Genomic DNA, 14,958 nt, shown 5'->3' with positions numbered 1-14,958 from the left:
TCTGAATATAATTATTTATTCCAGTCCAGTCCAGAAAATGTACACATATGTTCTCAGAAGGTATAAAATTTATCTTTAAATAAGTAATTGTTCTATTTCATATAATTGTAAATTCTCATTATTTCATTAAAACCCCTGAAGCTGACATATGACACCACAAAGGAACCAAAATCATAAAAGAGCAAAAAATGAAAGTTAGTAGAGTTAGCAAAAGCCATCCAGCAGTTTGCAACCTGACTTTGGGTCTTTATGAAGGACTTGCTCTTAAGTACATTCTGTTTTTTTTTTTTGTTTTTTTTATCTACTTTATATTAAAAAGAAAAACTGCAATAAAAGAAATGCTTGTTGTAAAGTTTGCACAGAGAGAGGATTAAAGGCTTTGGTTGCTTCAAGCTGGTTCAGGCTCCACTTATTGCTACTGTAGCCTCCGATGTCAGAGGCATTGTTGCTGGTATTGTGTCATTATTGCTGTGGTTGTTGCTCCCACTGTTGCTACTGTGACTCTGGAAAAAAAAATGTTTCCAGATGTTTAGAAATGTCAAGTGCAAAAAAGGCTCCACAACAGGAAGGTTGAAGCGATCATCCACGGAAACAATGGATCAGAACGGGTGACGTTTGGGCTGTGGGAGGTCTGGTTTTTGGTTTGTTGTCTGGATTAAGATGAAGGCGGTGATAACCCTGAGGCTGGTAAACAGAGGAACTCTAGAGAGACACAAAGAAAGAAGAGGAGTTACTATGACAGTTCACGTCTGAGTTTGAAAGATCTTTAAAAGATGGGCTGTTCTGTAAAACAACCTTCAAGTTCAGTTCCTATTTGCTTAAATTAAACTGTAAAAACAAAAAAAAATTAGCACTTCATAAATTCAAGAAGCATTTGGGTTCAAATTAACTCTACCCCAGCCCTACAGCATGCTTGACCTTAAGTGGGCCAGGCCCTTTCTGTTAGGTGCTTTTCTGCCTGAAATAGAGATGATTAGATCATTAGTCTATATGTCATGTTATATGTCTAATATCTTTCTTTTAAATCACACATTTTATAACCTGTAGTGAGCAATGCTCAATCAGTGAACTGACCGATGTGCCTCATTAAATGTTTATGTGAGAGTGACCAGAGACCAGAAGCCTGGATTACATGAAAAAAAGTTACCACTATTGTACTAGCCTGTTTCTGTGACTGGGGCTTTAATGTTTGTTCAGCTAACACAAAGAAAACCCAGCTTTGTTGAACGTGTTGATCAGCACACTCACTGATCCTGAGATTAAAACCTTTGGATCGTGTGTTTCTTAACCTACATTTTTACTTGTGGTTACATGAGATAAGCCTATTTTAGTTTCTATGATAATCAGGCCTCCTTTGTCCATCTTTTTGCATGACAAGACAATGCTCTTGGGAAAAGTGAAGATATTTTAAATCTTGGAATTAATGTTTGAGTTTGGTAGGGATTATTTAGAAAAACTGTCCTAAAAAATATTTACCGGTAAAAAGCTGCCACTTGTGTGTAGGCATTAATGAAGTGCAAGCAAGCACTGATATCTTCCCAACAAATAGATTGTGAGGCTCTGTGGAGACCTCTGAATAAAACTCTGCCTCCCACTTCCTTCTCTATAAACCCCAAATTGACTCATTAAGTTCATCTTAATAAAATCCCCCAAACTAACTGCCGTGTGTCTCCCTCCTCCTGCAGAATAATAAACATTCGCCTCTGTACACATTGAAATATCCAATTAATGCACTGAGCTTCCATGTTAATCATTAACTCCTCCATTAACCCCACCCCACCTTCTCCTCCTCCTCCTTGGTACAATAACGAGGAGGGTGGAGCTACAATTAGGACAACTAGGACCCTTTTGCTTGTACAGAAAACATTTTAATTATCAAACATCAGAGTGAAGCGTTCGCTCAGCAGGAGAGAAGAGGTGATATCACACACATCATATGTTCTACTCCTGCTCCTCCTCCTCAGCCTCCCCGTCTTCCTCAGCCTAACAAAGACGTTTGACCACACTGCTGACCACTAAGTTTCCAATTTTCCCAATGTGCCATTGTGAATCCCCATTTTTTTAATACAGAACAAAATCCATTTTTATTCTCATCCTTGAGCTTTCAAATGTCTAATTAAGCCATTGTTAATCCATCATTGTGGCATTTTCAAATCCTTCCTCCTTCATTTCATTTCCATTTTCCATCATAAATCTCTTTTGAATCAATCATCCTGCTGCTTTGAACCCCTATTGATGCTTTCACTTTGCCACTTTGAGCTCTAACTTTAGTCATCCCTGTTAATTACCATCCTGAATTATTTATTTGCCATTGTAGTCGCCCTCTGTACCTTCTGTTTTAAATATTTAATTGTGCCATTTGATTCCCTCCTTCACGCAATTTGTCATTCATTGAGGCTTGTTTGAGTCCTCCCTTGTTTATATATGGAATCACCCCGTTCTTTCAGTTCTCAGCCCTATACTGGTCTCACTATTCCATTTACCGTATTTTCACGACCATAAGGCGCACTTAAAAGTCTTAGATTTTCTTCAAAAAGTACGGCGCGCCCTATAGCGCAGTGCGCCCTGTGTGTTGTAAGGAGGACGTAGTAGAGAACACCATGAGAACGCTAAAGGGTGAAGTGTGGGTGCAACCCTGAAAATGGCAACGAGACACGCTTATGAAGCACAGTTTAAACTGAAGGCCATCAGCTACGCGGAGGAACATGGAAATCGAGCAGCGGCGAGAGAATTTAAGATTAACAAATCGATGGTTCGCAAATGGAGGAAGCTGGAAAACAAGCTCCGGCAGGTCAAGAAAACGCAGCTGAGTTTCCGCGGACATAAGGCGAGGTGGCCCGAGTTGGAGGAAAGACTCGAGCGGTGGATCATCGAGCAAAGAACGAGCGGGAGAAGCGTTTCGACGGTCACCATTCGGCTAAAAGCAGTTTCACTTTCACTTTTTATGAAACGGTGCCATTTTTCCATCCGGACCAGGACTACGGTAGCGCAGCAACTTCCAGCGGATTATAAGGAAAAGCTGGCCATCTTCCGCTCCTACTGCAGCAAACACATCGGCGACAAAAACATCCAGCCCAGCCACATCACAAACATGGACGAGGTCCCGCTCACTTTTGACATCCCGGTGAGTCACACTGTGGAGAAGAAGGGGACCAGCACGCTAGCGATACGCACAACGGGGTATGAAAAGTCTTCTTTTACTGTTGTGCTTGACTGCCATGCTAATGGACAGAAGCTGCCGCCTATGGTGATTTTTAAGAGAAAGACTTTGCCTAAAGAGAAGTTTCCAGCAGGAATCATCATTAAGGCAAATGAAAAGGGCTGGATGGATGAGGAAATGATGAAAGAGTGGCTGAGGGAGGTGTATGTAAGGAGACCAGGTGGTTTTTTCCACGCATCACCATCGCTCTTAATCTGTGACTCTATGCGTGCCCATCTCACAGCCGATGTGAAAAAACTAATGAAACAAATGAACTGTGAGCTTGCTGTCATTCCGGGAGGCCTGACAAAGGAACTCCAACCGCTGGACATCGGTGTGAACCGCCCGTTCAAAGTAAGGCTGCGAGCGGCCTGGGAGCGATGGATGACCGATGGAGACCACAGTTTCACTAAGAGTGGAAGGCAGCGCCGGGCGAGTTACGCCACAATTTGCGAATGGATTGTAGATGCTTGGGCTAACATGTCTGCTGGCACTGTTGTTCGAGCTTTCGCAAAAGCCGGCATCATTTCCGAGGAGCCGCGCGGCACGGAAAGTGACTCTGACAGTGAAGAAAGTGAACCTGGCATGTTTGATGGAGATTTAGCACAGCTGTTCAATTCAGACACAGAGGATGAGGACTTCGATGGGTTTGATTGATGATAAAAATGTGAGTACCAAACTTTGTTTTGCTCCTGCTTTATTGTTAAATACGCACACTTGTATGCTTGTGTGTTGTTGATGATGACGATTACTGGTAATAAAAATGTGAGTAAGGTACCGAACTCAGGTTTGCTCCCGCTTTATTTTTAAATACGCATACGGTACTTGTATGCGTCCTATGGTCCAGTGCGCCTTATGTGTGTGTTAAATACAGTAAGGGCACACATAACTGAGACTGCGCCTTTTAGCACAGTGCGCCTTATGGTCGTGAAAATACGGTAAGCTTACTTTTCCATTTAATTTAATTATTAATTTGATTACAGATGATTACATTTTTCTCTATTTGAACTCGTAATATGCCATTTGGAATCCCACCTTCTTCCCATTTTAGATGTTTCTATTGTATTGAATCCAATTTCTTTCTCCAGTTGGTATTTTCTTTTCACTGTGCAATTTACAATCTTTGGTTTTTAACGATTTTGAATCAGCTGTTTTATGACGAGCCTACTTAAAAAGGTTAATTGTGCCATTCAGAATCATTCCTTCATCTCACTTTGAGTCAATCTGAAGTACTCAACCTCTGTATTTGTATTTTTATTGTGCTGTTTTGAATCCCTACTTTGTATTTCTTTTCAACACTAGTTTATATGTTGACGAATCCTTCATTAGCTTACTTTGAATGTCTCGTCATGACATTTATAATCCCCTCACCTCTTTTTTGATAGGTGTAGTACTGAATTTGCAAACTGTACTCTCTTGCTGCACTCGTTTTAACTCCTCAGTTTGACTCCTGTAACTGTAACTGAGTCTGTAGCCTGTAGTCTCTTACTGCATCTAATCTCCTCCTTTAAATGGTTTTAAATTTTAAACAATCCCATCTCTAATTTTATGTTTTTAATTTTTTGATTACACCATTTTTTTTATTCTTAACTATCCTTTTTTATCCTTCGTTAGCCTAATTTAAATTCAAACTGTACTATTAACCTATGCAGTCCAGTAGGCATTTTTATTTCTATTCATTTACTGAACCATACTGAATCCCAACATCTTTAAATTTTTAATAATTTTGTTATTTCACCTTCCCCTTTCTTCCATTTTTAAATCTTTCTTTCTGAATCACTAGCATCTAAATAGTTTTTGAATCGATGGGTATTCCAAGATGAAATTGGCTTGCTTTAAATCTGTCTTTATACCATTTAGAATCCCTCCTTGAAACTGTTATCCATGTTGCTGTAGTACTGAATATACAAAATCTCATCTGCATTAAAGCTGCATTATTTTGTTGTTGTTTTTTATTGTCATTTATCTTTTTAGTCTTTTTTTCATCCCCAGTTTCTACTTTTGAATCATTGATTACATGATGACAAATCCATTGAATCACCTAGCAACTCATTCAGACTGCCTCCTTAATTCTGATTTTGGTTCACTTTACCTGTAACTGAACCTACAACCCCACAGTTAAACATTTATTTTTAGACCCTTCCTGTGCCATTGTGCATCCTTCAGATTTGCTAGTGTTTGCCAAATCCAGACTTAATGATGAACTCTTTGTTGTGCTGTGTTAGTGTTTCTTTGTTTTACTGTTTCAGTATTAATGCATGTGAATGTTTTCTTCCTTCACTGTTTCCATGTTTCGGTCTGATAATCCTCAGCTCACTCTTAATTACTCCCTAATAATTAGAAAATCCTGATAATCTGCTGCTTAATCGAGGCAATTCAGCTAAGTGACAGCACACGGGCACACACACTCAGCAGTTATCAGCCTCATGAATGACTTTGAAGCAGATAATTCTCTGTGTCTCAACATGCACTAATTACCAGCAGCTGAAAAATGCTGCAGGAGTCTGAATCAGCTCCTCTGGAAATTACAAGATACACAGCTAATATTCACACACACACACACACACACACACACACACACACACACACACAGAGAGAGAGAGAGATGCTGGTGTGTGTTTGTATCAGTCACAGTCTTTCCTCAGTCAGCAGTGTGAATCTTTAGTCTCGATCAGATAAAAACGGCAGTCTGCTCATTTTAAAGGAACAGTTCAATGTTTAGAGAAATCCTCTTCCTTCGTGTCTTCCCCACAGTCACACGAGGAGATGGATATCAGCTTTATGTCTGTGGAAGACCTCTGAGTGGAGAAAGGTGGTGCTGAAAAGGAAGCTCTTTTTGGCTCATATTTGCTCAGAAATGGGATTGAAAGGTCGAAATGAGGATGATAATCGCACATTAATAACACAATTTGACAAATTACACTTCAGCTTAAAAGACATTTTTAAAAAATTTAATATAAATATACCAGCTGATGAACATGCATGGTTCTGCAGTTATGTAAAACTTTGATTACAGTCCTACATCAAAACTCAAAATCAAGGCAGTTGACAGACTGCATCATTGGTAGGTGTTTCAGCCACTGTTTACTTTTTTTAAACACCCAAATGAAAAAGTTTTTAACAGAAAAAAACTAAAGCCAAAACAAATCTATGACATTTTAAAGGTAACATTTTCTAATGCCTAAAAATGTGCCAGCATGAAGCTAAAATGGACACAGGCCTAATTCAAACCCCAACAAGTGCAGAAATGCCAATGAGAAATGTTTCACCTCACACAGAAACTCTTACACTCTTAAAAGCAGTACACAAAAAGCCCACAAGGCATGAAAAACCAGCGCCGCTTTTCAGTCTTTTCAGGCTATGGACAATAGCTCCTAATGCAATGAGACTGACCTGTTAATATTTGGCCAAATTTGGCTAACAGCTGATCATTGAGCTTAAACATAGAAGCAAGAAGCTATGACCACTGACCAAAGGTTTATTAGCTTTAAAAGGATTGTAGAATAAAGAGTGAGTTAAACCTAAACCCATCTGTTTGCACAAAAACTGCTTCTTTATTTTGTCACCATCTTTAAATTTCCTGCAGACTAACAGCAGACACCCTCTTTCTCTCTTCGTAGCAGAGATGCCAGAATGCAGGAGAGGGTCTAAAGTGGGCCTCTTCCCACCTGTATTTACTATAATTACTTTTTAAGGCTTTTTAAGGTTTTTTGTCAATTTCAATTATTCATATAAAATATACATCTCCACCTAAATCATTCACATTACAATAGATTAAACCACACAGTAATGTTTTTCCTGCACATAAATGATTTTGTGTGGTACCAGTACTAACATAACTCACATCAACACTTCTGGTAATGAAAACTGATGCATTCAAAGAAAAGAATACAGCACCGTTAGATGTGTTTGCCCCCATCGTTCATGGCAGCAGTATTGTAATGTGTTATTGCCACCTAGTGTAGCATGTTTCTGAGTAAGCGCAGAATATAAAGGGTCGCATAAAAGATAGAGAATGGCAGAAGCCAACTCAGCCAGAAAACCAACATAAATAAATTAGCAGGACGCTACAAATAAGAGTCAGAGCAGCAGGAAGCAAAGCAAACAATGTGAGAATTCGACAAAGATTTAAAAGGGTTGTTTCAACAGCTCCGAAGCAGAAACACACACATACACACAAAGAGAGAGAGAGAAGCTGCCCACTGCCCCCTCTCTCTGGTCCAGCTATAAAAACCCATTAGTAATCACTCCTCGACTCTCAGTGGCTCTTTTCGCCCAAACGACTTCCATCCAGCCAATCTGCATAAATCTGCATTAATGGACAATTTTCCCTCCACAGAAAACAAATGTGCTTTAAAAAAAGCCTCCTTATCTGTCAGCTTTTAGAGGAAGCATCAGCACACACACTCACACAAAGACACACACACATATACGTAACTGCAGCCTCTATTAACAACAGATAAAACCCAACAGACATATCATGACACGCTTACAAAAGCAATATAACACGAGTGCCGGACAGAAGAGCGCCATGATGCTGATGCTTCAGCTGCTGAATCCTCCCACAGACCGTACGGGAAACATGCATACGGCCACGGGAACTCCACTCCAGCTTTACGCCCTTCGCCATGTTGGTTTGTTTTCTGGAGCCAGAGGAGCCGTTAGAAGGTCAAGTGCTACATTAATGGAAGATGCTAGGAACCTTTGGTTAGTAAGGTGACATTTACAGTTTAGACACATGGACTGCAGTACTGGACTTTTCTAGAGGTGCAGGTGAAAACATGGTGTCAGGTTGGACTTTAGCCGGTCTTTAACCTGCAGCTCCCTCGCAGAAACGTGTGATGTTGGACTGCACCAGTGCAATAATAATCCAGTTAAGAACAGTCTGCAGGGATCGTGAATGTAGATGCCCTGTCATCACCCACTGGCCTCTGAAGTATGGCTCTGAAGCCACGAGTTGAGCGTTTTCACTGTCACCACATTTGTGCTTTAAAACTAATATAAACGAATATAACGGATGAGTTGTAAAAAAAAAAAAAGGTAAATGGCCTGTATTTATATAGCGCTTTACTAGTCCCTAAGGACCCCAAAGCGCTTTACATATCCAGTCATCCACACATTCACACACTGGTTGTGGTCATATCCTCCTCATGTGTTTATGACCCAGAACGACTGAGTCCATAAACTCACCAGGAAAGTGTTTAGAGGTCAAATGCGAGATCAGATATACTCAAAGCATAATCTTGAGATAAACAGCATAAAGCAAGACTGTCTGTATTTTGAATATGTTTTACAAGGCCAGCAGGCACCAACAGTTCAAACATGTTCATTAGTCCAAACTAACTGAGGTGACACCTGCCTCCAACACCAGCAACCAACAGTCAATCAAAGCGGAAACATCCCAAACTTTAAGTAGTGGTTCAGGTGGGAGAGAGGGCCATCGACCAATCGGAAGGTTGATGGAATGATTCCCGCTCATGCAGTCCTTGTGTTGAAGCATCCTTGGTATCAGTAAGATACTGATGCCGAGGGCTCAAACTGAGTAGAAAGGCACTGTATAAGTACCGGTCCATTTGATGTACAGAGCAGAAATATGACACAGAGACTCAAACAGGCTGTAACCATTGACACCTCACATCTGTAGCCAGCCTCAAGTGGACATGAAGGAACTGCAGGTTAATTTTTATGCTCCAGAGGTTGCACCCCACATGATCAACTCGTTTAACTCATTTGCTCTTTAGCACCACCCTCAGGACAAACTGCACTTGAGTTTTACCGACTGACTCAAGAAATCACACCAACGTTTAACCAGCCAGGTCTGTTCTCCTCGAGTTTTCTTTGTGGGTAAAACCCCTTCGAGGTCTGAAACTCTGCAGCAAAAACCTTTTCATTCTGAAAACAGCCTCTGGTCTGCTGCGCCGTCCCGTTGCCACGGCGACCTTGACCTGGATAAGCAGCCTGAAAATGGGCGAGATGATGGATGGCTGTGTGAACTTCTGAAAGTAAATGTTTTTTAATCTGGATTTGTTTACGGGCTCCGCAGAGTGAAACATAGGCAATAACCAAACAAACTGTAATACAACACACACATTAGCCACCGAAACACACACACACGCACACAACCCCACGGCCCATCAATCACACACACAGACACACTGCTGCGCTGCTACATAGCTGAGTTTCAATCAGACGCTGAGAATCTCATCAGCATTCACAACAAGTCTCACCAAACACACACACACACACACACACACACACACACACACACACACACACACACACACACACACACACACACACATAAGGTTCTGCATCATTCAAGACATTTAAAGGTTATATATTATTCTATTTATTCCTTGTTCCTGTTTGATTCATGTTGTTTGCTTTGTTTGCTTTTTGATCCTAGGGGTTTGTTTGCCAGGCAGATCATGTGACTTTTATTTGCCTATCTTGCATCACAGAGTGAGATAACTTTAAAAAGTCTCTAACACTTCTTCACATGGCCACCAGAGGTTATTAAAACTTAACTACACACTGTAACAAGCTGCTCACAGCAGTGACCTGTGACACTGCTTAAAAATCACTCCACAGAAACTTTATTTCCTGTCTTTCACAGATATTTCACCTCCGGCTCTCCTATTCTGGAAAGCACGTTGAGTTACCATGACTACCGGTTAACGTCATCTGTCCAGTCCTATCGGCAGCTCATGTGCACATTGGAGACGACGTCTTTAACCCGTTCATACTCATTTCCCCCACATCTCACCTGTCTTGTCTTCAGGCCTTCTTCCCCTCGAGCAGCTCTCGGGTGTTTTCGGCGGCCCGCGCCAAACTGTCAGCCATCAGTGCCTTCTCCAGACTCCTCCTGGCCTGGTACACTTTCATTTCCTGCTCCCTGCACGCACGCGCGCACACACACACACACACACACACACACACACACACACACACACACGTCTTTTTCTATTAAGATGTCTTTACTATTACTCGTAGTCCACAGTCTGCTGGTTTCTCCTGACAGTTTTAATTTCATATAAAGACCATTTTTATAAAATACAAACCTTAAGCAACTTTATTAATCAGAGCAAATGTATCAAAGCCTGCAGACTAATCCTGCACCTCAAGCACTAAATCTTAATACAACGATGATGAACAGAAAACATAAATCATAGAAAGTGACACCTACATTAAAAATGAATAAAATTAGAGTACACAGTTCTGATTTTGTGTGTCCAGTCCTACTGGCTGATTGGATGCATGTATCAGCCTACAAGAATTGGTCGCGTCCATCACAGTGTTTTTGTTTTTGTTTTGTTTTTTCTTTTTTTTTGCTATTTCAATAGTTTCATCTTAACCTTGTATTTTGTGTCATGACTGGATATTACAGATGCACATAGCTTTTGGGTATGGAAACTCGAATTATTTTGCCTCAAATATGCATCCTTTTTATCAGCCAGCAGGGGGCGACTCACAGAGCTGCAGCTGTGTAGAAAATGGCTACAGGTTCACTTGATTTATGAGTACTGCAAGCACTTTCCTGCTGAGTTTATGGCCTCAGTCGCTAGGTCAAGTCTTACTGGACATGACACCAAGTTCATTTTGTAAATTGTGGTCCCTGGTGTGGTGTGCTCACATTAAACACGAAGCAGTTACACTCAAAGTCTATGCAGAAAACTGTAGGACTTCTAGTGAAAAACTGAAAGTAAGTCTGTTCCAGTTGTCGGATATTTAAAAGATGCAACGTGCTTCTAAGTTTATGTGCTTGGTTATGCATTATTCATACTGAATAAAATGCTTTATCCACTTTCTACATTTTGATCACTCTGGTTCAAAAACAAGAATTATCCAGGACACTTATCCAGAATACTCACTGGTTGTTGTGTTATTATCCAATGATCTTCACTGAAGAAGACAAACTGAGGACATATTTATCACTTTTATATAAAAATACTGTTGTAATTAAATGTATTTGTGCATGTAAACACCAGACTGTAAAACCCATTCTGATGTAATCAAAATGAAGACATTATGTCGCACATGGTCACGGTGATGAATTTCTGGCTGTCCACATACTTTTGCAGATGAATTCTACTCTTGATTGAGCCATTAATCAGACTGAGTTTAAAATTCAAAGTTACTTTAAAGCAAACGTGTAAGCTTTTCTCTCTGTGCTGAACCATCCTTTACAGAACACAGACTCAGCCTCATGTGTACATCTGAGACTGAATCTGGATCAAGAAAGAAAACACAGTCAAGTCAATCGAAAGATGCTTTTCATGGGATAAATAAGACTCTTAATTAAAAACGGAGATAAAAAAAAAATAGAAATTGTGTCAAACAGCGGGAGAAAGATATGAATAAGCTACCCAAAATGAAAACGTGAGATTTCAAAAACAGAGCTGTGTTGGCCTGATGTGCCACAGGAGGAAGAGGTGGTGGAAAGATGAGGAAGAGGAGGGAGAGGAAAGGAATGAGAGCAATTTAAGATGACAAGCACATTCAACTGGAGAGAGAGAGAGAGAGAGAGAGAGAGAGAGAGAGAGAGAGAGAGAGGGAGAAGGAAAGAGAGAAAGAGGAGGTAAGAGGGAGAGAATGGGAAATTAATGGAGGGGAGAGATAAGGAAAGGAATACGAGGAGGAGGGGTGGAAATGGGATGAAAGATGAAGGTGGGAAAACAAAGGAAGAGGGGGATGAAACATGGGAAGGATGACGCCGATAAAGTAAGAAAGAATGAAACAGTAAAGAAAGGAGAAGTGGATGGAAGAAAAACATCAAGAAATATAAGAAAGGATTACAAGGGGAAAAGGAAAGGAGCACAGAAAAAATAAATGAAAACAAAATAAGATTAGGAAGGAATGAATGGAAAAGAACGAAGGGAAAGGGAGTAAAAGAGGTGAGAAGAAAATAGGAAGAAAAAGGGGGAGGAGAGAAGATGGGAGGGAAGGATCTCGTGAGGTATTCGAGTGATTCTGCTGTAATGGCTTTGGCCAGCTGTTCTCCCCAGTGTTTTCCACTGGACACACATACACACACACACACACACACACACACACATATATATATATATATATATATATATGTGTGTGTGTGTCCAGTGTTTTCCACTGGACACACACACACACACACACACACACACACACACACATATATATATATATATATATATATATATATATATATATATATATATATATATATATATATACAGCCAGATGTGTGTCCCCACAGTGCCTCCTGCTGTCAGCATGTATTAATTGCATTCGTGCTTTATAGGGACCCTGGTCTGGCAACACAGACAGCAGGAGCAACAGGATGATACTGGAGAATCAGCTGCTTCACTTTTCAGATAAATTAGACTATATCAAGCCCACAGGCATTCAAAGCAAATAGGAAGTAGGAGCCCTGATGTCCTTATAAATCAAGAAATCCTGGTGTCCTATCTATGGTTTTGTGTAGGATAAATATGTACTGAGCACTCAGTTAGCATTAGCCAAGAAGCTAACTAGAAAGAAAACACATCCAGAAGAGTGTTTTATATAAACAAAAACACTTTTTTCTCCCATATTACAAAGCTGTGACATCACAACTACATGACTGGTCAGTTGTTGTTGTTGATCTTGGACCAACATTATTATGATGATGAGCAACAAACCCAGCACAGGGATATGGGGCGATCGTGGCTCAAGAGTTGGGAGTTCGCCTTGTAATCGGAAGGTTGCCGGTTCGAGCCAGGCTTGGACAGTCTCGGTTGTTGTGTCCTTGGGCAAGACACTTCACCCGTTGCCTACTGGTGGTGGTCAGAGGGCCCGGTGGCGCCAGTGTCCGGCAGCCTCGCCTCTGTCAGTGCGCCCCAGGGTGACTGTGGCTACAATGTAGCTGCCATCACCTGTGTGTGAATGTGTGTGTGAATGGGTGGATGACTGGATATGTAAAGCGCTTTGGGGTCCTTAGGGACTAGTAAGGCGCTATATAAATACAGGCCATTTACCATTTACCATATCACACCGTTCAGAAATCCAGCTCAGCGCCTCAAAATAGCTGAGTTGACAGACACCTAGCAAACAGCTAGCTGACAGCTACAGCCGCCTGTGTTGCTAACTTATCCAGACTAATGAATTTCTAAACACCACCATGTATATAGTTGTGGGAGTACAAACAAAGCTGTAGAGATCAAACCACTTTTCGTATCAGGCTGTAAGCTTCTACCTACATCTTTGGAGTCAACCTGAAGTGGCCATTAAACAGGCTGTAGCTTTTGGCACGTAGAGGAAGAACCACATACTTCCTGGGAATCATAGTAATAATGGAGGTAATCATGACCTGTAGCTAAAATGCCAATGTCTTCAACCTCCCATATGCAGGTCATTCAGAGCAGATAAGAACAGGCTTTGAACATTTTTGGCTCAAAACTTATTTAGCAGTTTGATATTAAATTGAATCACATGTTTCATGTTAATTTCCCAATGTGGCCTCCCCCCCCCCACCCCACCCCCCTTCGACTCCCTTCATGCTTCATTTCTCCTCATCTCTCCTTGTCTGTCTCCTATCTCATCACCTTCTCATCCTCCCCTCTCACTACAACTGATTACTCCCCCTACCCAGCATGCATCAGTCATCAACCCTCATCTGTCTCATCCTGGAAGGCGACAGAAATCGTTTTGTGATTTATCAGAGGCTAGAAGGAATGAGAATTTACATTTTTCCATGTCTAACACACAAAACGCAGCTATGCTCATCAAACGCCATAACCGTCTAACAGAGAAAACGCATCACATAATTGTATTCAATCTCACTGGTTAGCTCATACAGTATTAGCCTACTCACCAAGCATTACTGTACTGATACAGTGGATCCAGAAAATATTCTAGAAAAATGATATGCTTTTCAAGCAATCTACAATTAATGAGACATTAAGTGGAAACAGCTGCTTTTCACTTTAATAACTCTTCAGATGTGTCCATAACTGACTGAACACCTGGAGAATCTGCCAAAAACATTGATCAGGCCTATACTGTAGAGAGAGCACACCTGTATCTTCTCAAAGAGCATTAAAAGTAAACTGGGATAAACATCCACTTCACGTTCCAGATAAACAATGTCAAGCCCACGAGCATTTAAAATCATTAAAAAACAATAGAGACTAAATAAATAAATCGGAATCTTTGTTGTCCTGGCTTAAATAAAATTATAAGTACACTAATATTAATACACTGGAGCTTAAACCTGCTTAAACTGGTTTGTGGACATCTCCACCACATGTGCTGAAAGTTGGGATATTTGGACAGGAGATTAGCTGTTAGCTAACACTAGCAGACACAAAGTCACAGACATCTGTTTATTTGTTCAGTATTAGTAATAGACTCGTACAATACTAGAATTTCACTCACCAAAACTGGAGCACAAACTTCTTAGATAGTCTGAAACACGTACTTATAAGACCCACTAATTCCCTTAAAAATGCTTCAAAACATAACAGCACAAACACAGTCGACAGGTCCAGGAAAACAGTCAAAACAGCACATGAACAACTGAAGAACAAGTCTGGTGACCTTGGGAGGCTCGGACAAACCTCAGAACTACCGGAGTGAGATCTGAGGTTGCTCCAGTTCCACTGGAGCTTGAATAGTTATGTCAGGACGAATTGGAAAAAACTGACAAATTCAGGCTTCCAAAGCTTGCCTGAAGAGACACAAAGCTGTAACTACAAAAAAATCCCGTTTTCTCTTTGTTACGCTATCCCTTAAAGTGTGCAAAAAGT

General features: G+C 40.7%; 1 protein-coding gene across 2 annotated transcripts in view; it reads right to left on the bottom strand.

The window, feature by feature from the left end:
• mbd2 (methyl-CpG binding domain protein 2) overlaps window positions 1–14,958 on the bottom strand; it is a 31,468-nt gene continuing 16,510 nt past the window's right edge. The window contains exons 6-7 of one of the 2 annotated variants that reach the window (XM_085463058.1): window positions 9,966–10,094; window positions 638–702 (exon numbers count right to left, since the gene is read on the bottom strand). In XM_085463058.1, coding sequence (XP_085319184.1) covers window positions 9,977–10,094 — 118 coding nt within the window. In that variant the 3' untranslated portion in view covers window positions 638–702; window positions 9,966–9,976. Of the gene's footprint in view, window positions 703–9,965; window positions 10,095–14,958 lie in introns of both variants that reach the window. The other variant, XM_085463059.1, reaches the window with a different exon arrangement.

Source organism: Copadichromis virginalis, linkage group LG7 (assembly GCF_057382275.1).
Source record: "Copadichromis virginalis isolate Kocher_CV1m ecotype Utaka linkage group LG7, C_Virginalis_male_GT1.1, whole genome shotgun sequence".
Classification (NCBI taxonomy): Eukaryota; Metazoa; Chordata; class Actinopteri; order Cichliformes; family Cichlidae; genus Copadichromis; species Copadichromis virginalis.
Note: the sequence above shows the minus strand (reverse complement) of the source record. Positions and strands in the feature narration are given on the sequence as shown.